Source organism: Neopelma chrysocephalum, unplaced genomic scaffold, assembly GCF_003984885.1.
Source record: "Neopelma chrysocephalum unplaced genomic scaffold, ASM398488v2 Primary Assembly neopelma1_274, whole genome shotgun sequence".
Taxonomy (NCBI): Eukaryota; Metazoa; Chordata; class Aves; order Passeriformes; family Pipridae; genus Neopelma; species Neopelma chrysocephalum.
The window spans coordinates 1,854,945-1,881,022 of record NW_020897936.1 but is presented as its reverse complement, the minus strand read 5'-3'; the positions used below and the strand labels follow the sequence as shown (position 1 = coordinate 1,881,022).

Sequence of the window (26,078 nt, the reverse complement as noted above, 5' to 3'; positions counted from 1 at the left end):
CAGCATTGCATGAATATCCAGGACTATTTCTATCATCCCTTTACGAAAGTGCACAGTTCCAGAAGGTGAAACCACTTAACTCCAATCTTTGTCCTGTTTTTGGTGGGGTGGGTTTTTTTGTCAAATATTCCTATGCTAACCATTGGCTGTTTCCAGTGAGCAGTAAACCTGAACTTACCATACCAGTAGATATCACAACAGTAACAGATGTCTTGAAATGCCAGAGCCAACCGAAGTTTGTCTTTGAGGTTTCTGTGGTTTCACCAGATTATTTAATTTAGGTAATTGTGACTCTAGAAGACACCCTGGTTGTAAGATGTGTTGCTTGATGCCCTCTGGCACCCCAGTGCCCACCTGTCAGAATTGGCTCCTGCTGAGATCCCAACCTTTAGACTGTGCAGGAGTTGGGCACTGGGCACAGCTGCTCTTGCAGTGCTGGGGGCCAGAACTGCAGCTGGGCTGAGGCCCCAGCACTGCTCCTGCCTGCCCTGGAACAGCAGGACAGAGCTCTGGTGTTATCAGGCTCAGCAGGACCTGCTCCCAGAGCTGACCCTGAGCCGTGGAGCTGAAGGGGAGGAGAAGGGGGGATCACCCAGTGAAGCTCGTTCAAGGCAAAGAGCTCATGCTGGGTGTTGGCAAAAGCAACATCACAAATGGTGGAAAAGCGACTGTGGTAAATTCTGACTTTCACACCCCTAATCAGCTGCTGTCAAAGCTGCTCCAAGCCAGTGACTCAGCTGTGCAGCCTTGGATCAGCTGGGCTATGGGGGAAGGAGGAGAGCCAAACCTCCCCAGGTGATTTCTCATGGATGGGAAAAGTTGTGTCAAGCACTGAGTGGTGTTTGCCTGCCTTGTGCGTCCACCAGGGATGGAGGATGGCTGGGCTGGGAGTGCAGGTATTGCCAAGGGGGGTTCTGTAACCCCACTTAACTCTGTCCCCCTGACAGAGGATGCTGTGCACCTGAGAAATCATTTTGTATTTTTATTTTTAAGATAAAACGTCTGACTTCTGTTCAGAAAAGTTACAAAACTATTCTACAGCTTTGTTGCTTATTAACCCAGCTGTCTTTGCAGTAGGATGCTTTGCTGGGGTATGTACCCAATCCAGAGGAATCTGAAACAAAACCATTGTTTGTATGGAAAAGTTCATGAAACAGAGTTGTTCTTAGCCCACTGGGAGAGTTGGGCATTGTCCAAGTCTGCATAAAGCTTAAGCACAAATCTGATTCAATATGAGTTTCCTAAGACTTGTCCTAAACGCATCTATTGGAAGGGAACAGACACATCCAGTAAATGTAGACCAGGAGGTGCGGGAAGCAGCTGGAATGTTTCTGTCTTGTTCTAAAAGTGCACGTGGCTTTCTTTAGCCATCTGCTGTGAAGGTATCCTGCTAGGAATGAATGAGTTAATGTTGCTTCAGGAATGGGACTGGGTGGAAGTTATGGGACAACTGACATGTCCAGCTGACAGGAATGACTTGTCACTCTTGGAATTTACTAGATGGGCAAAGGAGAAGATGAGGTTTTAATGTGGAGAGACCCACAGGAGCAGAATACTCAAGAATTGCAAAAATATGAACTGAAACAAAGGGAGATCTAATCTGTGGGACCTTCTAAAAGGTCAAAATGCAGCATACTCCCAGGGAAGTTACTGGAAGAAAAACTGATAAAGTAGAAAACCAAAATGCAGAACTAGGACTACCAGTATGGAGCTAATCTCCTCCACTTATTTATGTTTCCACTCAGCGCTTGTGTTGTAAAGAAACACTCTTTGAAGACTGGGTACCACTCATTTCACTTTTTCTTGATAAGAACTACTTTTTCCTAAAGAAAAACAGTCCTAGTTATGGCATTGGCCCGTGACCTTTGTCCACTTCAGGGTCACTGAATAAATAGTTGGTGCTGGCAGGGACCCAGAGATCACCTTGTCTGACCTCTTCCCAAAGCAGGGGCAGCTCCAGCTGCTCAGGACCATGGTCAGCTCGACTTCCAGTATCTTCAAAAGGTAGAATTTCCCCCATCTTTGCTTTCTCAGATCACACTTCCCTTTTCCTTTTATTCACTTTCACCTTCCAAACACAGGAGATGATTTTTCTGTGCTTTGCTCGTATGTTTTGGTAATACCAGAAATGTATATAGGATAAGATATCTCACCAATTTTGGCTTTTTTTTAGAAGTACCACAAATATCTGTAGTCTGATCCTTCATGGAAAGGGAATCTCAGAAGAATGTAATGACTGCCACATTAAAAACTTGTAATGCCCATGTGAGCTGTAAATGTCATCAGTACAAAATGCAAGTGTTGGAAAACTAAGCAAGACTTAAAACCTGAAAAGCCCAACATATTTACTGGTAAGAAAAACTGCAATATTGTGAGAAAGGTCTTAAACCAGCACCACCCTGAGCCCCCAGAAAGGAACAGTGTAGTATATTTATTACTAGATACTCAAATACTCTTGCTTATCTCTTAGGAAACTAAGGCCCTGATCATAAAGATACATTCCTAGAAGGATTGGAATATTTGGGGCTTTTGTGTCTAAGCTTAAAACAGTGTCTGAAAACTAACTGAGTGATAACTGGTGTGCAGAGTATCTGCAGCTGGGCTTGGGGTGGTTTCATGGGTTTGACAACTGAACTGGTGGAGGTGAGTAGCAATTCCTCTGGCACCTGAACTGAGTAGGTTTTCTTATTCAAACTACTGAAGCTGAGTAGGGAACACATTTGTAGGAGTAGTTTCTGACAGTTCTCCTGTTTAGAACTCATGTCACTTGTAACCAAGAGCCAACGTGCTGAGGAGCAGAGCTTTGGGCAGCCCAGAGCACTGACCTGCACAGAACTGAGCAGGGCATGGAGGCTGCTCCAGGGGACTGTTTTCCATGGTGTGTTACCTCTGGGATTGGGAGCTGTTACATGCAGACCCTGAATAAAATCTGAGGACTGGCTGACATACAAGAGCCTTTGGTGCTGAAGCTGCCCTCCCTGGGCTCTCCAGCCCTCCCTGGGAGGCCACAGCACCCAATGTCTGGTGCTTTGGGTTTCCTTTTGGTTTGGGTTTTTCCCCTCCTGAGCCACTTGCTGCCCGAGCAGGGAGCTGCTCCTGCCATAGGCATGTGTCTACCTGGGCTCTGCCTTCAGGAGCTCTGAGCTGTGAACTAATCCCAGATCCAGAGCCTGAGCACTCATCTTTGATGGTACAGCTTCTTTTGTGTTTTAGTTGTACAGATAAAAGAGGTGGATTGTTCCTGCTGGATCCTCTGAACCCCAGCAGCTCCAAGGCTGGCAGCTCCTGTTTGAAGTCTGCTGATGAACATAATTTGGCAGGGCTGAAGGGCTGCCTTTTGATAACTTACCAGTGCTCAACATGGGATTCAGGCAGGATCCCTTTCTCTGCTCATTACACTTGCACTAACAAGAGTTTTGACTGCACAGGCTGCAGAACTAAAGGCTGTCGAGTCAAAGGATGAAAAGATTTGCAGCATGTGATAAAAACATACCATAGTTAACATGGGATATATAAAAAATAATTAAGCCATGTCTCATCTGCATTTAGAAACCAGTGCTGTCTGAATAGAATATAACCAGTTCCAAAGCAAGAAAGAATATAAAAATGCTGATGTATAAAAAGAATGGAATGAGGAGTTGGATTTTTTTTAATATAAAGCAGCCAAAACTGACTGTCCTTTGAAAGGCTGAGGGGTGTAAATCCCATTTTTTTCATCTCTCTTCCTTATTTTTTTATTCCATTATAGCAGAGAATGAAGAGTTCTCCTTGTAACCATGGTGCTGTTTATGGTTCTTGTTATTGAATTTAATTTGCACTAAGGCCTTAAGAAACAACTTAGAAAAAAGTCTTGTCTTAATTTTGAGCTCTTCTATAGCTGGAGCCTGTTAAATAGGTCAGTATGTTTTATGTTTCATTTGAGAGTTCTGTAATCAGGTTCTTGTCTGTCAGATGCAAGAACAGAAAAGTCGTTTTTGGCTGTTTGGTTTATTTTCTTCAGCACTTTCTCAGTTCAGTTTCTTTCTTAAGGTAATTCCAGATGCACAGCCCTGACTGACAGCAGTTTAGAAGTGAAGACAGGAGTTGTTTAATGTTTTTCTGAAGAGTGACCCTGAACCCTCCTTACAAAGCAATTCACTAGATAAACATATATTATTTCACACGTGATACAATGAAGTCTGAGAAGGAGCTTTTGCCCAGGATACAACAGAAGAGAAAATTCTTACTACCATGGTCTGGAATACACCAGGCCTAGAGCCATCACCACAGTCACCTCAAGCTGACATCTCTGTATCTAGATTTAAGTGGATAAATCCAGGTGAGTAACCTGAAAATGATCCCATTTTCATCTCTCATCTTGTACAGATTATCAGGAATAAGAAAAAGTGAAAGTAGCAAGCATGTGCCATAGTTGTCCCCTCAAAAATGTGGGTATAATAACAGCAACAACAGAAATCTGGGTGTATTATTGAAGGGAGGGTTGGACCCTGAAACAAAACATGAAATATCTCCAAGTAAAATAGTGAGAATTTTATAAAACAGCTCACAAGAAAAAGATCATTTTCTAGTGAATACATCATAAGGAAAACTGGGGATCAACTCCAGTTTAATTAATACTTAATGACAGGAAAGTTTTGGGCTCTGCGAAGCTACTGAATTGTCACCCACGTCTCACACTGACTGATGTTGAAAATGTGGTAATAATTCTCTGATTTGGGAAGAGCTGGCAACATTTGGCTTGTTAGTGGTGCTCTTATACACTGAGTAGTGGTAGGTGCTTGTCATATGTCATCTCTCTATATATCTATCTATCTATCTTGTTAGCTGTATATTTGTGGTTAAACTAACACAGGCCTGTGCTGTCAGAATGTCTGTAAACTACAAAAGGAGGAGAGGTGATAGGATGTCAAAGGAAAGGAATGCTCCAGCACATCACACAGAACTTTAGTTCTACAGTTTTCTTCTACAGCACCTCCACTTCAATGTCACAGAAACACAAACATTAACAAAACCCACTGACTGAGCAGCACTAGCTCAGGTATATGAAGCAGAAAACATTTAATGAGGAAACTGCTGATATTAAAGTGTGTCTTAAAATACAATTATTAACCTCCTAATTTAATGAAGCATCACATCTCACAGGAACAAGCAGTTTGTGCAATAGAAAAGTTTAGGGTATAAAAGAGACCTCCTCATATTTCCCATGAGTTTAAAATGGTTCTAGGGGGAAGGAAAAACCAAAAGACAAGGCCATGGCGATGTCAGGCTCACTGTCCAGGAGAGGAAAGGTGCTGGAGCTGCTGATTCACGATGTGCCTTAACCATATGAGGTTTTTTCCTCCCCCTCCCCTCTTTCTCCACTACCCCTCCAGTTCCTGAGCCTCTCTCTACAGGCACTAATAAATGTTTTGCATATTAATGGCTGATAAATGCAACAGGATTCTCCCCTGTACACGTGAGAGGGAAGCACAGGGCCAGACTCTGCATCCCTGCTCAGTGTGGATGAAAGCAGATCCATAATTTATGCTGCTGCTGAGTAAGTCCAGGCACCAGTGCATTGCAGTGATTAATGTAACAAAGCTTACTCAGAAATGGCACCACCAGTGATAGCTGATGGCAGGTTGTTTCTCTCTTGTAAGTGCATATTAGCTGTTACTTTTAAGGAAGAACAAAGGAAGGAAAGCCTGTTTTTTGCCTCAGTCTGACGGATAACACAGGAGGTTACACACTTCTGACTTTCCCCTCGTTGGTACATGGCTGCTCAGGTGTGTGCCAGCCACTAGAAGCGGCTTTGGCCTGCACAGGAGAGGGTAACAAGCTCTCCCTTGTGCAAGATCAGGGGTTGAAGATCAGAAGAATGTATAACCAAGATGAATGTTTACCCCATGCATGAGCCCATGGTGGTTACAGGTATTACCCTAATCCAGACTGCCGGTACCCCCAGGATCCCTTGGTTTGTTTTGGAATTACCTGTGGCCTCTTACCTGGGACTCAGTATCTGGTCTCCATGTGCACCTTGGACAAATGTTTTGAAGGACACTTTGCAACTGCACCTATGTGCTGTCAGCCCCTCAATTCCCTGAGCTGCTGCTGTTCCTTGGTGCAGCTTTGAGTTCCCAAACAGGTTCCTGAGGGAAGGTTGGCCAGTGTGGTTCATCAGCTCTGTGGTGAACAAACTTGCCAGGCTGCATCAAAGCTGTGAGATCAGTCAACCTGCCATGAAAACAAATTAACTTGATATAAAACTGCTTTTAACCTGTAATGTAGTGTTTTTGTGAGGGAAATTGCCGAATCCTCCTTTCACATAAACAGATATGTGAGTCATTACAGTTGAGCATGTTTATTGTACATGGCAGTCCTTTTCAAAACACACATGTTTAAACAGATGGCTTATGTTGACTATTAATGCAGTTCCTGCAATTAAGTTCAGTCGACAGAGACTGACACTCTATTGACATCAAAGCTGGGCTGTTGCATCTTCCCCTCATGAATGTTCAAATTGGGATCTGCCACTACAGCCCTGCTGAAATGTCAACTGCGATAAGTCACAATGGGACTGAGGAGCACAGATAAGGGACCTGGCTCTTGCTAAATTACTTTTTGACAGGGATTTACTATTTGCATATTCATGCTTTTATGTTTCAATGGGGAAAGTCCACGTTTGAGCAAATTACTGCAAATAAGCAGCAGCAGGGAGAAACTTGTCTCTCTGTCTCCATAGACGTGGTGGACTCAAACCACAAGCTCTGCAGTGCAGGGAACCCCAGTGCACTGTGGGGCTGTGCTCTGCTCCCAGCACTGCCCCTGTATGGCCCACAGGTGCTGCTGGCAGCTTTATGGTCCTGCAGGAAAACAGGGATGGCCACAGAGCTGGGGAAACCCAAAGCTCCTCCAGTGCAGTGCTGTCTTGAGGCAGGATATTGCAATAGTGGCTGGCAAAGGAGCAGTGTGGGAGCAGCTCAGGTGGCACAGCTCAGACTGCAGAGCTGAGGCTGCTTTGGGGCTTTCTGCTCTGCAGCCCGTGTCTCTGTGTTTAATAGGGCCTGACAGGTTTCTCTTCCAAGAATTTGTTGCAGAGTTTTTGGAATTGATGTAAACATTCATTCCTGTAGCAAAGTGTTTCATTCTTGAGCTGTGCATTATGAGAAAAGAAGTGTCTCCCCTTCCTTTGAACTTGCTAATATTGTCATTTAATAGTCTGCAGGTCTTGCATTGGAAGAAAGCCTGAGCAGTTTTTCCCTATTAACTGTCTTTGTGTCACCCACGATTTTAAAAGTCTGTTCTATCACCTGATGTGTTTTGCAGCCTGGGGAGTTCTGTGCTATTTCTGATATGGAAGAGGTTTTTGTACCTATTTTATCACTTTTTCCTGTATTAAGCCATCAGTATTTTAGTTGCCTATCTCAGTCATTTCCAGGTACATATGTACAGCAGGTGATGTGTTGGCCATGAAGTTGGACTCTCATGGCTGCAATTCAGCAAAGAGGGTCCCCAGCCCCCTGTGATCCATTTAGGAGTTGTTGCCTGTAGCTTCTGGAGTGACATGGAGGAACAGCTGTAGTCAGGCAGGCTTAGTGAAGTAGGGTAACTAAAACAGCTTAACAAGTGTGTTGTGTCTCTTGGATACTGCTGACATTTCCCTCCTTCCTTGGTGGTCTCCTAGAGCCAATTTCATCTTTAAGACTTCTTCTGTTATATTCTTCACTTTAATTTACTAGTGGACAAAAATGACCACAACATACATTTCACCTGTATCTTTAGAAAGAGATGTTTTCAAATGTCCTTTCACTATTCAGTGATAACTTTCTGAACGTGCCTGCATGGGACTGGATTTCTTACAGCCCAGAGCTGTGTAGTTGTTAAACTGTTTTCCATATTTGCTCTAGCAGGGCCTGTGACACACATTCTTGGAAGACCTCCAAGTGTCACTGCACGATGCTGGACAAGGCTGAGGTTGAAGCAGAACAAGGTTCCTTTTATTTCCAAGCCTGGCACATCTTCAGGCTCACAGGGCTGGCACTGCACGGCAGCGAAACGCTGCCCCCAGGCTGAAATACCACTCTTGGAGGAGGGAGCTCATTCTCTGTCACACTAATTTAACAATTAATCAAGCCTGAACAAGAGGAGAAACTTGATATGTACAACCTGAAACATAACTAATGATTGTTCTTTGAGTGGTTATTGCTGGAATTAAAAAAACCCACAGTATTTACAGGAAAGCCTCTTTGAGGAACAACATGCAGGGCTTAAATCTCTTCTGATTTGTTTTTTATTAGCAGAATTTATGGGGTTTTATTTAACAAAATTTACACCACAGGAATAAAAGGGATAGCTCTATGTCTCACTACATAAACTCTGTGACCTTTCATTTCAGTGAATATACTACAATAAACATGGACTTTGCAGAGTTATTATTTCAGCACTCTCAGATAGTGTTCTGTAAAAAACAAACACACCGTAACCAAAACACCCCAAAAAAACACCAACTCCAAAAAACCCCCACCCAAATTCCCCAAAAACCTAATGCAAACACTTCACCTCGAACCCATCAAAACCCAAATCCACCTTTCCCAAAGGCAGTGAAATAGCCTGGCTAGAGGAGATTTACTCTCTGAACAGCTCTAGTTAGCATTTTAGTTGACCCAGGGCTCTGGGAAGGAAGTCTTAAAGCCAAAGGGAGAAGAGCCTGGATGCTTTTCCAGTAAGGTGTAACTACAGCAACCAGGAGGCACAGCTATTAGCTCTGTCCAGAAAGAGAGGAGGAAAGTTGTGCTGCAGCTTGATTAAATATTTGTGAAGCTAATTTAACATCCTTTCACCAAGTGAAACTATAATGCTCTGAAGAGCTGGGTAAAAATAACCTACGAAAACAGATCATTTTTATAACTTTTCTTGAAAAATGGCTCTGGAGAAGTACAGGTAATGCACAGGTACCACAAACAGTAGGAAGCTGATTACAGTTGGAGCTCATAAAGCTGGTTATTTAGGTTGCTTGACACTTCTTGTCACTGGAGCTGGATTTCAGTCATCTGTAACTTTGTCAAATTACAGGTGTTTGGTCTCATGTTTCCCAGCCTGAATGTTAACCTCAGACTGTATTTTAGGGAGTAAATTAATAATTTGTCTTGTTTCTGATCAAGCTGTGTGTGCATGAACCCTAAAGAGCAATTAAGGCTGATTAGCCCAGGCATGCAAGTGGAGTCAGACTTTGCCCATCGAGGCTACTCTGGCCCCAGCACAGACCTGGTGCTTTTTGTGCTTTCATTGATCCTCCTGCTAGAGCTCAATGGAGGGATCAGAGGGAGGAGTGAAGGCCTGGAGGAGGGGGGGGTCACCTCGGGGAGCTGGCAGGACATGGCAGCCTCTGCAGGGGTGGCTGGGGGGGAGCAGCCCAGCTGGCGAAGGTGTCAGCAGGAAAACAGCCCAGAGAGCTGGGCTCTGAGGAGACAAAAGAGGGAAGAGAGTAAAGGAGAAGAGGTAAAGCACTGGAGATTTGGGAGGGTCTGTAGCTGCACTGGTCAAGGTAAGAAAACAAACAATAGCAGCAGTTTCTCAAGCAGCGAAACCTGTTTATTGGTTTTGAGGATAAAATATCCCAGGTGAACAGAATTTATCTTTTTATTGTGTTTTTTCTGAAAGATATGTTTTGAAAAAAGCAATTTCAAAGGAATAACATTAACCATACCATGATTGCTACTATTGCAGGAAGCATCCAGAACTTTCCTGGAGCAGAAGTTTCCCTAGTTATTTCTGAAGGATTTTGGGAGAGGGAAATGGTTGTGCAGGGGATAGTGGGAGGCAATCCAGGTAGTCACTTAGAGTCAGAGAAAACCTGATGAACACTGTTGGTTAGCTATGAATGTCTGCAGATAACATTCATTAATTAAGAATTTCTCAAATCCAAATTGTGGAAGAAAGTGAAGGAAAAATGATCTCCTTATGGCTGCCAGTATTTCTTTAATCTTACTCCCTACTACGTTAAATGATATATTTGTGTTGTTGCCTTATTTTTGGCTTCCTGTTTCTAAGCTTACTGGCATTTCCTCCTGCCACAAAAAGGCAAAACTAATTTACTGAGAGATTATAGAGCAGTTAGTTTGTGTTGGTTTAGGTGGGGATTCAGACTCTGTCTGACATTCAAGATTAATCCCTACTTCCTTTTGGCTTGTGGATAAATGCAACGAACTTTCCACAGTCACACAGGCAAATTAAGGAGCTTCACAGACAAAGAAAGAAAATCAGAATTCTCCTCTTTGAAAAGTTGTGAAATGCTTCAAAAGCAGCAGCTCTCAGTCTGACCTTGTGGCTTTTGAGCATCAGTGGGATTCCTGGGCTGTGCTGCCAGCTCTGAGGATGCGGGGGGTCTTCCTGGCAGTGGCCCTGATGAATTGGGAGGCCCCAAAGCTTGATACTCAGATAGATGTAGATGGGAACGGTGATCAGATGTTTGCTTTGTGGTTTGTTTTGGTTTTGTAGGTTTTGTTTTGTTTCTTTTTTTACCCCTCAACATTTGCTACAAGTGAAGAGATCTTGCTTTTCCCATCTGGAGGCAATCTGTCTGCATGGAACAAAGCACCAACAGGGTTTTCCCTTGCTTGGATGTGGAGTATGAACCATCTTTCAGGGAGACACTTCTTGTCAGGCAGCCCAGCCATGCTGGGAGGTTTGGAATGCTGGAGGTGCCCTCATTCTTCTCTGTCATTTTTGGCAACTGAATGCACACTCATAAAGCTGGTTATTAGGTTGCTGGACACTTCTTGTCACTGGAGCTGGATGTCAGTAATTTGTAACTTTGAGGTCAATATCAGTAATTTGTAGGGCAAGCAGGGCATCCACACCCTCGAGGGACAGAGCAGGTGTTTGTTGCCTTCTGCACACAGCTGAGAGCAGGCCAAGGAGAGCTGGCAGGGCCCTGACAGGAACAGGGGGATGACCAAGTGCCTCCTCCATTCCCTGGTACAGGCTCACCCTCGGAGCTGCTGAGTTGCCATCCTTGATTCCCTGTTTTTAACTTAGGGATTTATGCCTTTGCAGGAAGTGATGTTCCCCATCTCAACACTCTTGCCTCTGTCTGGAACTTTGATCTTCCTTATTTTGTCCAGCCAAGAACCCAGAGCTTGGATTGGGTAAGACTGCACAGGAACCACTTTGGAGCATCATTAGTGAAGAGAAGAATTAACTCTCTCAGTTGTCTAATATTGAGAGAGCCCTATTTATCAGGACCTAAAAAACCCTCACCCCGGTACTGGAGGGTTTCTGTTTGCATTAGAAAAGGTGTTATTTATAGGTATCTTCCAGGAAAGTGCACATCCAGCATTCCTCATGGAGCAGAGAACAGGAAGTTTTCATGGTTAAGGACTGCAATTTAGGGGCAAATCTGAGCTCACAGTGTAGGAAAGGCAACCACAGGATATCACAAACTTGTTAAGGATTGATGAGTATGTAAGAAGAGTCTATGCCAAATATTTCAAACTCTAGTTTTATGTTATAAAAATTGCTAAGTCTTGTGGTTTGGTTTCTTTTAAGATGAACTAATATCCTCCAAAATAATCACATCTAAATTACAAAAATGGATACGAGTATAAGCTCTGGTTTTGGAATTAACTTCCCCAAAAAAGGAGCTGTAAGAACTAAGTTGTATCCTATCATCCTTCAGTTTGCTAGCCAAGCTCTTCTATTGTTCTCCTGTAAAATATGCTCACCTGTCCTCTGATCATGTTAGTGGATACATTTTAATTCATCTTTCTTGACAAGGGGTGACCCATTCTCATGATGGCCTTTGTTTTCAGAAGTCCTAACTTGTATTATATGAGAGACTTGCAAAGGGCTGTTAAATATGAAGGCACAATCTAGTTCTGTGTGCTTTTTCATATTTTATTATTTTAAATGACAAAGGTAAATATTAGCATCACAGAGGCACATCACATGGGCTCAACTGCTGTAAACTTTAAACGAACAACATTATAATCAAACCAGAATGACAGTTGAGATTAGATGGTGTGTTACCAACTATATTGACTTAGTTCACTAGTTTATGAAGTCATAAAGTTCTGCAGTGTGTAATCCATGTGTGTGCCCAGCACAGAAGGATTGCTATTTGTTAATTTTGCATCAGGTGGTTGGTAGAGGGGTTGTTTCCTTCTGGTAAAGGCCTCTCTGGAACAGGACTTCAGCCCCCTGGGATTGCCAGTGCCAGGGTTCCCTGAACACGGGAGATTGCCTGGAAGGGAGGATAAAGCCTCTTCAGCCCTTCTTAAGGAACCACAAAGATCTAAACAGGCCCTTTGCCATTTCCTGCTTCCTGAAAATTTCAGAGCATTTGCAGAGCTATTGTTTCCCCTCCTTAGTTATTCCTTTCCTCTACATGAGCACAAAGTTTGCCAAGGGTTTGCAGCAATGTTCATCTGTGGACCAGCCTTAGGACTGTAGGTCAATATGGCCAACTTCAGATCACTCCTTTTCCGTCTCCATTTAAAGAGCAGGATTGTGAGTTGAGGTTTGCTTTTCAGCTAATTGTGGACTGTCCCTACAAACCAGGAGTGTCTGATCTTGTGCACTGGCTGACAGTCAACTTAATTGTGCACAACCTTTGTGACCCAGTCCTCCTCAAGTGGGAAATCTTAAAACTTAAGTCCTGTTCAGAGCTGGTCTCTATGCTGCAAAAATCTCAGAAAGGACCCATGTATCTATTTGAGGTTAGGGAACTGGAAAAGTTCTTTTTTTTTTTTTTTTTTAGTTCATCTGAGAGCATATAATAACTTACTTGCCAAATGTATTTTTCAAGATAATTCTTCTGTGTTCACTGATGTTTTCCAGTTTCTGAATAATCTGAACACTCATTTTCTTTCATAAACAGAAAATCTGAAATTTTGTAAATGTGTCTTTCTAAGTCGCCATCTCTTGTCTTTACTTATGTAACTGGGTTGTATTTTGAAATTTGATCTATTTAAATCTCAGTCTAACATTCTACGGTTACATATTCTTAGTGTTTTTCACATATTCAGTAAAAACTACAGCTTTTCAAAATACTTTGTAAGTGGAAAAATTTTTATACAGCTTCTTGGCATTGGCTATGGAAGACAAAAATTGGGAAAAAAAATTCCAATCACAGCCTGAAAAACTCATATATGATTGACCTGCCTGACGCCATTATTAATTCTAATATGCTTTTATCCTTTCCTGACTACACTGCTTCCCAGAAATATTGTAAGTGGTGCTTCTGCACACACAGTTTAACTGCTGTGTAAACACACCCATCTGCTCAGTGTTTTCCTTCCTGCATAACTTTTACCTCAGTGGTAAAAGCAGCTGACTGAGGGCATTGGGCAAGAAGTGCATCTGATCCTGCAGATTGTCTTGTTGTAATGAGATGGGAAATTGGGTGATGTTCATTCTGTCAGACCATGCCCATGTTGACGAATGCCAGCCAGAGTTCAAGGATTTAGGTGGCAGGATACTTCAGTGCCTGCTACCCTGAATGCTTGAGTGTCAAGGAACAGCTTTGTTTACTTCTGGATGGCTCTGCCTCGGAGAGTGTTATGATTTAAAATGGCTTTTCTCAAAACTGTATGTTGTCAAAGTCGATAACATTTGATGTGCTTATGGGCCAAATCACTGTGTCATGGAAATCAGTATTATTCCACTGACTTCAAAGATTTTTCTTGGTCTCAAGAGAAGTAGCATCACTTTCAAATTTGACCATTTGAGTGTCAGAAGTGTATGCAGAGTGTTCATATGAAGTTTAGAATAGTGGAAGGATCTTTCTAAACTCTGCTAGAGACTGGAGGTGGGCTGGTGACAAGTTTCAGAAGCAGGGTGCCATCAAAATTCAGCTCAGCAAAGCTACATTCAGCTCACTGGCTCCGTATTTTGTATCTAAAAATCTCAAGCTCCCAGTTTTACTCCATGGAATTTTCCCACAGCAACTAACTGAGATTCCCAGGCCCCACAGGGCAGAAATCACTCTGCATCTCCAAGCTGACTCCAACTTCTTCCAGAGGATCAGGAGATACCTTCCATGTTTGGCAGTCCTTGATGTTTAAAGTGAGGACTGGCTGCTCCACTCTTACTAATTGCTTCTCAGTTAATGGGGAATATGCTTTTGAAACGAGTGTCTAATTTTATTTCCATGTAGATCTTATCCTGTGCAGTTTAGAGGAATAAAATAAAAATTGAAATGACACAGCTTGTCTGCAGGAGAAGTGTTTAATGTTGGCACCAAACAACTGGGTATCTAACCAGGGCAGAATTTAGGATTATATAAAGGTGAGTAAGTTGAATAAGGGCAGCATGGACAGGCAGGCTCCAGGATGTGCTGGAGATTGCTGTTTAGAGGTCTCGGCTGGATCAAAAACATTTAGTTTGGTATTTTAAAGGATTTTAAAACTGAGATTAAAATAAAGAAAGTTTTGAAATGAGAGGTTTCTGAACTGGCAGTGGAATTCAGATGGATCCCTGTGCCCACGCAGGGAAGCCAGTTATGTGACTAGGATTTGGTGTAATGTGTAAGGTAACACATTTGATGTGTGTCTGTACTTCAGGATTGCTACTTTGAATTCTTAAAATGCATAAACCAAGAGATTTGTCGTTCAGATAATCTGATTTGCACAGACTCCTGCAGCACAGCATGTGAGTGCCTGATTCATGGACACGTCTGTTACTTAACAGAGTGCCTCTGTTACAGTAACAGCAGACAAAAAGCACATGTGGCTCACTGCTGTCAAAAATGCAGATGAGAAGCATGGTAAGCAGAGGCTCTTAATTTCTTTCTCATCTGTCAAGTACAACCTTTCACCTAAAAAACCCAATGACATGTAAAAGGTAGTTGCTACGCTGTTATTTTTATTAGGTATTATTAAATGGCTTCCTCCTGATAAGGGATAGCTTACAATATGTACAGCAACTTAAAATGCAGTTGGTATCCAGAAGCTTCAGCACTCCCAAGTCACGTATGCTGACTGTTCAGAGGGTGATGTTTCCCGGGAAAGGCAAGCTTCTGGAATCAGGCTAAATCTGTGAATAACTTTAATACTGAATGCTGGTGTTTAGGGTTGTGGAAGATGCTGCAAATAAAGGGTTTGTGTTTCCCAATATTTTCTACAAGTAGTTAACATACAGTCTAGGCCAGGTTGCCCTTCCTGCTTCCCAAGCAGCATGGAAGAGGCTGTGGGGACAATTCCCTTTTTACCTAAGAGGTTGGGAAGCCTAGAATACAGCTAGAACTGTCAAAAATCAACCTGAATTGGACATTGCCAAAGAACTCGATTCTTCTCTCTGTTTTGATGGAAAGCATTTTCCTCATACCATAACGAAGGACAAGGAAAAGGAAGTGGCACAGGAGAGATGTGACAAACAAGGAGTCCCTCTGCTGGAAAGGTGACCAGGACACTGTAGCACAGCTTTCTGATCCTTCACAGTTGTATTACAGCTCTGAAAAACCAGAGGTTTAGCACAATCTGAGTGTCAAACTCGACATGTACAACAACGTTATGAACTATCACTGTTAAGGTTTCCAAGGGGAATGAAGTCAGGGTTTCACTTAAGCAGTATAAACATTCTCATGAATCTCCTCTCTGCGTGGTGGCAGTGCAGGACTGTTGCACTGCCTGTGGGGAAAAGGGGTGCAATTCTTGGCTACAACTTAAGTATCTGAGCGTTAGAAAAAGCCAAGGAATACCAAGTTTTAGAGAAAAGGGGAAGGCCAAATATAAGAGTGAAAGTTGAGGTAGATTTTGCTCTTAAAATCAGGCTTGAGCTGCTCAGTATCCCTTATCAGAAGAACTGAAAAATGCAGAATTTAAGGACAGATACGGAGTACTTGAGTTCAAGTACAATATTGAAATATATGTTGTGACTTAACCTTCAAGTGCCTTGCTTGTGGAATACCTGATAACTTGCCACTCACACCCAGCTCTGTACATACTTCTTGTGTGAGAATCCTGGTATAATGAACACCCAGATTAAACACAGAAAACAATAAAGTTGGAATGGCAAATGTACTTACCTTCAATTGAAATATGATTAGCTCTGGAATTAGATAAACTTGAAAAACAGTACTCGAAAGTTTGTCCTCATGTGAATAGTTTCAACAATTAAGTGGGAATATAAAAATATTCTTCTGTAATGAGAGGTTACAGGAACCCTCAGGCTGTCTTGGCACTCTCGCTGAGGTGTGTGGAAAGATGTGTCTCCAAAAGTAGCAGCTTACCTGCTCTTGAGTATGGCCTTGGAGGGTCTGGAGAACAGTGACCCTCTGGGGACACACACAGGCTGCACAAGTTCAGCTTGAACTGTGCATTTTGTATCTCTTGAAGAACTTGACCAGAGTGCAAGAGGAACCCTGGGTCAGCTTCAGTGCTAAGGGTTAAGAACAAAAGAACATATTTGCATTAAAATGTTTTTTTGCATTAAAATGAATTTGCCATAATAGAAGAAACACAAAAATAAACCTGTCAAATACACTATTGGTACTAATAGCATTATAATTTATTTTAGGATTCCTCCTGTGTTGCACCTGTGTCCCAACTTGTTGAAATGGCTGATGTAATAAGTTGCTACAATCTAGATTTAGGTTGGCATTTTCTGCAGGCTTCTAACTCTGTCTTGCTTTTACTGTCAAAGGTTTAACCACCAGGAACAACTGACAGGGAAACCTTCCTTTTCCTTGCATGGAAATCTCTCTCTTCTTTTTTCTTTTTTTCCCTACCCCACCCCTTCCCTCTTGCTGGCCTGTCCTTTCTTGCCCTTTAGAACCAGATCAACACGTAGAAATATGGGATATCAGGTCATATCCCTCCCCTTTTCATGCAGAATGACCTGAGAATTTATCGTGTTGTGTAACTTGTGCAACTAACACTTTGGGTTGTTTTTTTCATTTTTTGGTGTTGGCTTCTGCTTGCAGATTTTTGAAGACATTTAGGTGAAATTGTGCCCCTTTATACACTGAAAAAATCAAATGCAGTCTTCTGGATATCTCTACAAATCCCCTCTGCCTTCAAGAACAGACAGGCTTTCAATTAAACAGTCTTTTTTTAAGCCTGTCATAATGGCTAGGCTCAGATTATTTTCAGGAACAAGTCATAACAGACTACATTTTTGAAATTTTTTGGGAACTTCTAACAAACAAGTACCTCGGCTTCAATTTCTATTTGATTAGTGAACATAATAAAATAATAGGATTAAAGAAGTTCTTTGCATCGTTATAAAAAGGGAATCAATCAATATATTGTCTTACAAATAGCTTTGCTGAATTGAACTGTGTATGGAAAAGCAAAATCCTCCAGTAACCTCTTTAACCACCCAGCAGTCTGACTATGAGCTGTATTATCCCCTCTGACTTTTTGCTGTTGCTCTGTTTAATACCAGCTCTTCCCTTAGGGTGACTATAATGTTCACTACTTAGGAATCGTTGCTCTTTTCCTACTCCATTCCTGTAGGAAAAACCTTCCTTTAGCAAATCCAGCAGCCTTCTCACCTCTCTAGGACTGTAGAGGCGTGATGTCAGCGCACTCCTGTCTGCAAGGAGAAAAACTCTCCCTCAGGGAAAGGTGGGTCCTTGCAGCCTGGGACAAAGGGAAACGAACTGTTACAAATCTAATTACAATGGTGGGTGTGGAAGGAAGAGCAGTTCAGTATTGCATTCATCTCTAAGGCTTTTTTGTGAGGCTTAATTGGATTATTGCTAACAAAGAACCGTAGCAATCACTTATTCTCTGTTGTCATGTTGATTTTTGAAAAGCTTTTTAGAATGAAGTTCAAAATGTAAATAATTCAATTTGTTTCTATTGCCAATAACAATTTTTTTTACATAGTGTCTACTTGTAGTTCTTCTGGAGTCTGCTTCTGACTTTATAAAACAATATTGATTTATAAATATTGATATATCATTATTGATATATCTATGCCAATGGTCACAGTAGAGTGAAACAGTAGAGCCTCATGGTGGGACTACTCTTTTTTAGTTTAAGTTAATAGCAAGCACTTTGCCCCAGATGCCTGTGATTCATGTTAACTACACACTGCACATAAATTTCTGTGTGATAAGTGTAATTCATACTGTGCAACAAAGTAAGAAAAAGTCAGAATTTCCAAAATTTGACGTTTTCATACATTACATGTGATGAAATACGCACAGAAAGTAAATGTGGGGTTTCCAGTGGAAGGAGCAGAGCTGCACAAGGCAATCATTTCAGACTGTGATACAGTTTATGACAAATTGAGATCCCTTGAACATTATTTTAGGTGTTTCCCTATTGTACTTCTGCCTCTGACAATGCTGTGACCATGGCTATCAGGTTCATGCCATCCAGATATAAACAGTCCTACTTTATAGGAAAGGCTAATTTCTCATCAGCTCTCCAGACATTATACTACATTTTATGTGTCCTAAAAGCCGTTTTGTGAAGTGTTGCAAATGCTGCAAAGCTCAGCTGCCACTGACAATTCAGGACCATATAAGAAATGGGCTTTTTCGGCTTTGTTTGTTTATTTGGATAATGGGAAAGTATAAAAGTTTATACATTGTGCTTGGTTTCTCCCCTTCTCACAATTCTAATTAATGGTTGGAGTTTTTTTCCTCTTATGCTTTTTGATAAGCACCAAGAGGTTTGAGCCAAAAAATTGCTGAAAAGAATACTGTTTCTCATGAAGTGCCGGGAGTAATTTTTAACACACATTAACTTTGTAACAGAGTTTATAATTTTAAACTTACAGAGGAGACCAAAGAGTCCCACCTGGTGGTGGTTTTGTTCTGTAATGTACATACATTGCCATGAGAGAGAAGTATGGCCTAGAGGAGACACCTGAAGACAACAGCTCTTTGGAATAATACCTGCTGTCTAACATTTATCTTTGAAGCAGTTAGCCCACCTCAGAGATCTTTTTTTTCAGAGTTTTTCCTGTGACATTTTGCATTTCAATTTGCATATCAATTTTTTCATTATTATTTTAACTACAAGCAGCACTGTGTAGTTCAGTGAGGTCTGGAGTATGAGGGATTGCCATGAGAAAAAAGAAACTCTTTTTTTTTAACTCACAGTAAGTAGGACATTTGGAATTTTTCCTTACTGTGCTACAGACTGACCTCCACATCTGGGAATTCACTCCATCTGTTAGTAAACAGTAACTGTGCAACCTCCTGCTGTTCTTAACTATTTCCAAATCAAACTGTGGCTGGCAATAAATAAGTGATTGTGCTACCTTTCAGCATCTCATTTCTTCAATATCAGTCATCACTTTTCCAGAAAAGCCCCTCAGAAAACGTATCTCTAACAGTTCTATCATTTATGTCTCAGTGGGTTTCGCTGGAGGACTGTTCCAATGTCCAAGTGCAAAGAACTGAAATTTTTAGGAAGTGAAATGGCTTGGCTTTGGATTAATAGATGTTTATGAATGCTTTCACAATTACTAAGTTCAAGTTCTTATCCAGTGAATGAAATCACACTTGTAATTTAAAATCTGTTTGCTCCAGACTAGACTGTAATTGCTTCCTCCCCCAATTAAAGGCAACATATTCATTAAAATAAGCACATTTTTATTTCAACCAATTTTCTTACATAGTTAGTGGCTCTTTCATCTTCGCAGCACATCACTGAATCAGAAAGCTGTGATTCTCAGAAATACTGTCAAATAAAGCCTTCAGGACAAATCAACTTAGATTCTACTTATGATAGAACTGAGATGTTTTTTGAAGATTCTTTTACAGAGGATAAAATACAGCAATGTAATTTATATTCCAAATCTCAGTTGGTATGAGATGGATGTGATCAATACTGATAAGAAACACTAAGCCTCATGGCATAGAGATTTCATGCAGAAATGCAGATTCTAATTAATAAATCTCTTAGGTGTAGATAAGGTGCAGTACTCCCTTGAAACCCACCTGGCATAGTCCAATTGTCTGTGGAGTTATCCTCATCCATGGATACAGCATTATTTCTTACCATGTGGTATCTACACTGTGATGTCCTTGTTTGTTCTAATCACATGAAAGCTATAAAAAGCTTTGGGTCCAGGCTTTTAACAAAGAACAGTCAGTGGGAATTCGTGTGGGTTTTTTTTTTAATGTAGCTTTCTCTGAAAAATTGTTCATAGTATCCAGAGAGGATAATTTTATGCAAGGTTGGAGGATAATGGGAAAGGTTGCACATTTATTTATTTATTTAGAAACAGATGTGGCACTTTTATAGGGGAAAAATGTAATCAATGTGTCAGGATTTAGACAACATATCTGGCTTAAAATTACCCTGAGAAACAAAACTGGGGTTTCTGCAGATGATTGAGGTTATTTTGATGAAGAAGACAGGCTTCCATTTGCATGTCACTTAGTTCCTACATATTTGTGCATGGCAAGTCTTTTATGTTTTATTGTTAAATCAGAGAGAGGACACACAGTGAAAGAGTGTCAGAGCTTTTTGCAGATGTCACTTCTTCTCCACTGGGAGCTGAGACTCCAGCTGTCAGCAGGGAAAAGGGAAAGCAGATTGCTGTGTGTTGGCATCTTTTGTGTGTGTCAGACATCTTAATATATCTTAATCTGTTGGTTTTACTGCTAAGATAATTGTGTTGCAAAACTTTCTGAGAATTATCTTATTGTTACTTAGCAGTTTTCTAAGTAATAGCAGTTATTTTAACTATTCTTCTAGTAATGTAATGTGGGAGTTTGAGTATTTGACATAATTGTTTAAACTCCTTTTGCTTATTTTCTACAAGTGCATTCAGCACTGAAATCTCCTATGAATTACTTAGAAACAAGCTTAAAAACAGTGAAAAATGAAGTTACTATAAAATTTTTAAATCAAAAGGTAAATAAGATTAAACCCCATATCAAATACTATTATTTCTGCAAATACTAAACTTTGCTTTAGAAAAGGCAAAATCTTGTATACTGATCTCTTCCATTTGTCAGGCCCAAAAATATGTGCCCTAAATATATAGTTACCTCCAAGATTGTTGCAATCAAAAATTGCAGGAAGGGAAATCCTCAATAGCTGGAGGTAATAAAACACCCCCCATAATCAGAGTCAATAAGGAACTGGCTGCTCAGAGAGGCTGTGGCACAACCAGATTTTGGAGGTTTTCAGAAGTTGTCTGATGGAACTCATCCCAAAGTCCTGTCCCCTCTGTAGACTTTGTGATGAGAGTTGATGCAACATTACCTGGCTGATTTCCCCCCTTCTGCTTAGGGAGGCACAGTGGGTAAAACTTGCCATCTGTTCACTTGCCAACACTCAGATGGCTGGAGAGTTTATAACAATAAAGCAGTCAAACAGGAGAAGAAAGCTTGGCTATTGAGCCACCAGTCCATGTCCCCCCCCCCAGACTGGCATTAGAGCTGCTGTGACTGTGATTTATTTATGCAAGATGGTGTAACAGGCAACACTAAACAAGTATTTGCTGTTGCAGTCTGTAATTCTGTTCATACAACTGAAGCTTTAACTGATACTTCCAGGGCAGATTTCCTGTCTTTTTTTAGGTTTCAATTTTTGGTAGAGGTTTCCCCTAAGAGGTGTGATCAAATCTTGCCACATAAATAGCAAACACACAGTGTTATAGAGTTGTATCTGTGATTTCTATTTAGTAAATTAGTATCCAGTGATGGAATCATCAAATCCTCTTATTTAACCAAGTGCTACAATAGCATACAAGGAGCCTCCATGCATCAACCAGAACAAGTTTTTGATGACTTTCAGCTGAGTAAAACTAAGGATTCTATTCAAATTTATCAAACCAGTCATGTCTATTCAATGCTGGTATTTAGGAAAAATGAGTAGAATGCAGGGGTTTTTCCCTAGGGAGGATGAACCTTATCTGTGTATTCAATGAAACGTAAGCAAATATCAATATTTCTGTTTGTCCTGTGTCTGTTCTCCTGGATACAGAACTCCTACGTCATGTAACTGTGTATGAGGGTTTTTTGGGGTGGTTTCCCTTCCCCCCCCCTGTTTTGGACTGTTTACCTTTTTCATTGAGAACACACAAGGAATGGTATCTGCCAACAGACAGAGCATTAATGTCATTTTTAAGGAGCAAGGAAGGCTCAGGCAGACTAACAAAGGATTATCTGGTAACAGAGGTACAAAAATATGTATCTTTATTTTCAAGCAATATATATGAAAGCTGCCATGTTCACAGGTTTTCCACTCTTAATTCCATTCCACTTTCCTTTTGTTTTCTGAAATCTGTGTAGGATTTACTGAAACAGGGTATCTGACACAAATGTGGCTAGCTGGGGTTCTTTTCCAGGTCAAATCCCATTACTTCAGGAGCAATTTTTGATTCCCTGTGTTTGCTAGGAAAGCATAGAATCATTTCAGTTGGAAAGGACCTTTAATATCATGGAGTCCAGCCTTTCACCCTGCCCAGGCCACCACTAAACCATGTCCCCAAGAGCCACATCTACAGGTCTTCTGAGTGCCTCCAGGGATGGGGACTCCACCACTGCCCTGGGCAGCCTCTTCCAATGCTGATAACCCTTTGGTGAGGAAATTTTTCCTAATATCCAACCTAACCCTCCCCTGGCACAACTTGAGGCCATTTCCTCAAATTTTAAGACAATTTTAAAAATTCACAAAGTTCTCTAAGTTCTTCAGCTAAACACTTTAGTCAATCAGGATATTATTTAACCACACACAAGCTATTTTCTTGTGGTTTTCAACACCCTTTATAGTTGTGATTAACTCTCCTTTGGTTTTTTAGCTGTGCAGAAATTATGACCATTATGAAAAGTGAAGTAGAAAATGGATATATCATCCTGGCTGTATTGTATAATTGTTACAGAGAAAATGTAATACCATTGATTTGCATGATTGTTCTTAAACTTACATGCATTAAGAACATGAACTGCCACTGGTCAGCCAGTACTTTTGCTCAAACTTTAGTGATTCAGCTGGGCTTTGCATATACAGAAGATAAAGTCTTTTAACACTTCACTTTAAAAAAATCACAAATGAAAATCTATTACCTAACAGAATAGCAGCAGGAGCTCTATTCACAATTTCCTGACGTGTCACTTCCTTAGGACAGGAATAGCTTTGAACAGCCAACACTGCACAAAACAAGTGAACAAATAAATTGAATACAAAATGTAATTTATGCGGTTTCTATAGTTTACCTAAAGAGCAATTAGCTTATCTGAAGCTAAATAGACACAAAATGAGAATCCTGTAATATTTTATTAAAACTCTCTACTTCAAATACTAGAATATGCAGAAATCAATTAATTGGTGAAGAACTTTTATGCTCAGATATGTTGGGGCAATACTGCAACTATTAATAAGGTATTTAACAGTCCTTGTGCAAGAACTGCCAGAATACATGGGAGAAAAAGGCTTCCAGTGTGCACTGATCCATCATGACAATTACTGGGTCTGCTTATGGAAGAGCACAAGGAGAGACCTTCCACTGATGAACCTCCCAAGCATTTCTGTGCTGCTTCTCCAGCACTGTCACCTTCCCCAGTCAAATCTGACCCAGACCATTGTGTTTAACAGCTGCTGCAGGCCTGAACTTTGGCCTTTGTGGCATAAGGGTCTGACTTATCCATTGAATCTTTGGTGTTAAAAACTGCTTGCAAGAAAGGTAGGCATGTATATATGTATAGTAATGGGGTCCAGGTGTGCCATTTATCTCTTACAGTGTGAGAAAAGGTGATAAATCCTCTTGTGCTGCTTGGACTGGACTCTATGGTTTATCACATACAGTGTAACAAGCCACAAATGCATTTGACACATCATTATTTGGGTGAGGTGATTTCCTGTGTATGTCCACACTAAAGTCAAAGGAGATCCTAGCAAAGCTCTGTGAATTGACCTCAACTGCAGCAAGAGGGAGCTTGCAAGCCTGACATACAGGCTGTAATAGAACCAGAGGAACAGTCGCTGATGGACTTGTCCTTTGTCAGCTTACTTACTCTTTTTCCCTCAAGAATTTGTGGTTCCGTAACATCCTCTTGCACCAAGCTCCACAGTACATCTGTGCACTGTTTAAAGCAGTATATGTCTCACCCTGATCATAGTCATGTGGTCTTGATATATTTTTTTATACCTTTGAGGTTGAGTCCTATTGTTAATATTGATTTCCTTTCTCTGGAACACATTTTTAGATAGAATGTGCCATTTTGAGCTACAAACTGCTGTGCCCAGGAGTTCAGAATGACTTTACAGAACCAGTTTGAGATTAGTTCCCTGAGATTTAAAACCTTGTTCCAGGGTTGACCTGCAGGTTCATGACACAGAGTAGCTCTTACCTGTTTTGTCTGCAGTGCTATTAACTCTCAAAAAATTTGGGGTTTGTGATTTTTTCTCACTTGCGTTCCCTTCCTCTGTGAGTTTCCGTGTCACCTGAACTGCTAGATTAGCAGTTTTAATAGCTTAATTAATAGTTTTAAAACAAGAAATAGTTTTTTTTTTTTTTTTTTTTTTTTATGTAGGAGCCGTAGTCACAAGTCCCGTCAATCCCAGGGGAACAGAGGGTTCAACCTGGGGCGGCATCGGCCCCGCACAGGCGGTGCCTGGGGGGCTGAGGGTACAGCCCAGGGCTGCTGAGGAGCCGGGGACAGGACAGTGCCCGCGGGTGAGGGGCCGGGAACGGGGACAGGACCGTGCCGGGGGCAGGGGCAGGGCCAGGACGGAGCCGCGGCCGCTCCTCCCTCACGCGGCCGGTTCTCCGCGGCTGTGGCGGCGCCGGCCCCGCGCCGCGAGGGGGCGCCTCTCGCCGCCGCCCGGACCCGCCGCGGCCCGGGGGCGGCTCTGCCCGCCCCGCTGCCACAGCCCAGCCCGGGGCCGCGGCTCCGTCCGTACCCGGCACCGGCACCGGCACCGCCAGCGTTCCCGCTCCCCCGCCCCGCCAGCCCGGCAGGCGCTGGGCCGCGCCCCGCCCCGTCACCTGACTGCCGGGGGCGCGCCGCGCTGGGTCACGCCGCGCTCACCGCCCCCTCCCCGCGCTCCGCTCACCTCCCGCCGGCTGAGGGGCCGCCTCCGCCATGGTGCTGGAGTCGGTGGTGGCGGATTTGCTGAACCGCTTCCTGGGCGACTATGTGGAGAACCTGAACAAGTCCCAGCTCAAGCTGGGCATATGGGGCGGTAAGGAGCCCCTTCCCGCCGCTGTCGCCGGGGGCGGGGAGCGCGTCTCGCTGGCCGCGGTGCCCCCGTGAGGGGTTCGCGGGCCGCGGGGCCGCCGTCCGATCCAAGGGGCGGGCGGTAGGTTTGCGGCCCCCTGTGAGGAGAGGGCGAGGTGCGGGGCCGCGGGCCGCGGTGAGGGACGGGCGGTGTGTGGGTCCGTGCCCCTCTGTGAGGGGCGGTGGGTCCGTGGCCTTCCCAGAGTGGCGCTCGGTCCGTGTTCCCCCATGAGGGGCAGTGGGTCCGTGGTCCCTACGTGAGGGGCGGTCGGTGCGTGTTCCCCCGTGAGGGGCGGTGGGTCCGTGGCCCTCCCAGAGGGGCGGTGGGTTCGTGTTCCCCCTTGAGGGGCGGGCGGTGTGTGTTCCCCCGTGAGGGGCGGTGGGTCCGTGGCCCTCCCAGAGGGTCAGTCGGTGTGTGTTCCCCGTGAGGGTCAGTCGGTCTGTGTTCCCCGTGAGGGGCGGGCGGTCTGTGCCCGCAGACGCCCCGTTTCCCTGGCGGGCCGGCGGTCGCTGTGAGCCCGCGGACTCTGCCCCCCGCCTCGGTCGGGCTGTGGGGCGCTCGGCCCCGGAGCTCCGAGGGAGGAAACCGTGCACAGCGATGACCCCGCCGTTTTCTCTTTCCCGCCGTGCTGGCTGAAGCACGAGTGTGCTGCCGGGGCTGTGGGCGCTCCGCTCCGCGCCCGGGGTGTCGGTGCAGCCCGTGGGGCGCTCGGGGGCCGCGTCCCACCCGCTCGTCTGTGGGGTAAATACCGCGTGTGGGGCAGCCGGGACAGCGCAGGGACGGGGAGCGGCTGTTCCAGAGACTGTATCAAACATTTCAACTCGCTACTCTGTAGCCATGTAAAAACCAGCCCAAGTGCTGCCTAGAGGAGCTGGCTTGGCTTAGATGCCTCCCGTGCGGAAGGGATGAGACTTTTCTCGTGACCTTGTTTATGCTCTTACCATGTATTGCAAGTGTTTTAAC

General features: G+C 43.1%; 1 protein-coding gene and 1 long non-coding RNA gene across 7 annotated transcripts in view; one reads left to right on the top strand and one right to left on the bottom strand.

The window, feature by feature from the left end:
- Nucleotides 1-1,584: 1,584 nt before the first annotated feature.
- On the bottom strand, nucleotides 1,585-25,048 carry LOC113977899. 2 transcript variants are annotated; one of them, XR_003537437.1, is made up of 4 exons: nucleotides 24,951-25,048; nucleotides 22,961-23,044; nucleotides 16,208-16,356; nucleotides 1,585-6,213 (listed from the first exon to the last, which is right to left on the bottom strand). It is a non-coding gene; the product is annotated as an uncharacterized LOC113977899 (long non-coding RNA). The 2 variants fall into 2 exon arrangements; XR_003537438.1 differs by lacking the exon at nucleotides 24,951-25,048 and adding an exon at nucleotides 24,245-24,355.
- Nucleotides 24,938-26,078, top strand: part of VPS13C (vacuolar protein sorting 13 homolog C) — an 87,856-nt gene continuing 86,715 nt past the window's right edge. For all 5 annotated transcript variants that reach the window (XM_027704428.1, XM_027704430.1, XM_027704429.1 and 2 more), the window contains exon 1: nucleotides 24,938-25,079. In XM_027704428.1, the coding sequence (XP_027560229.1) occupies nucleotides 24,980-25,079 (100 nt within the window). In that variant the 5' untranslated portion in view covers nucleotides 24,938-24,979. The remainder of the gene's footprint in view (nucleotides 25,080-26,078) is intronic.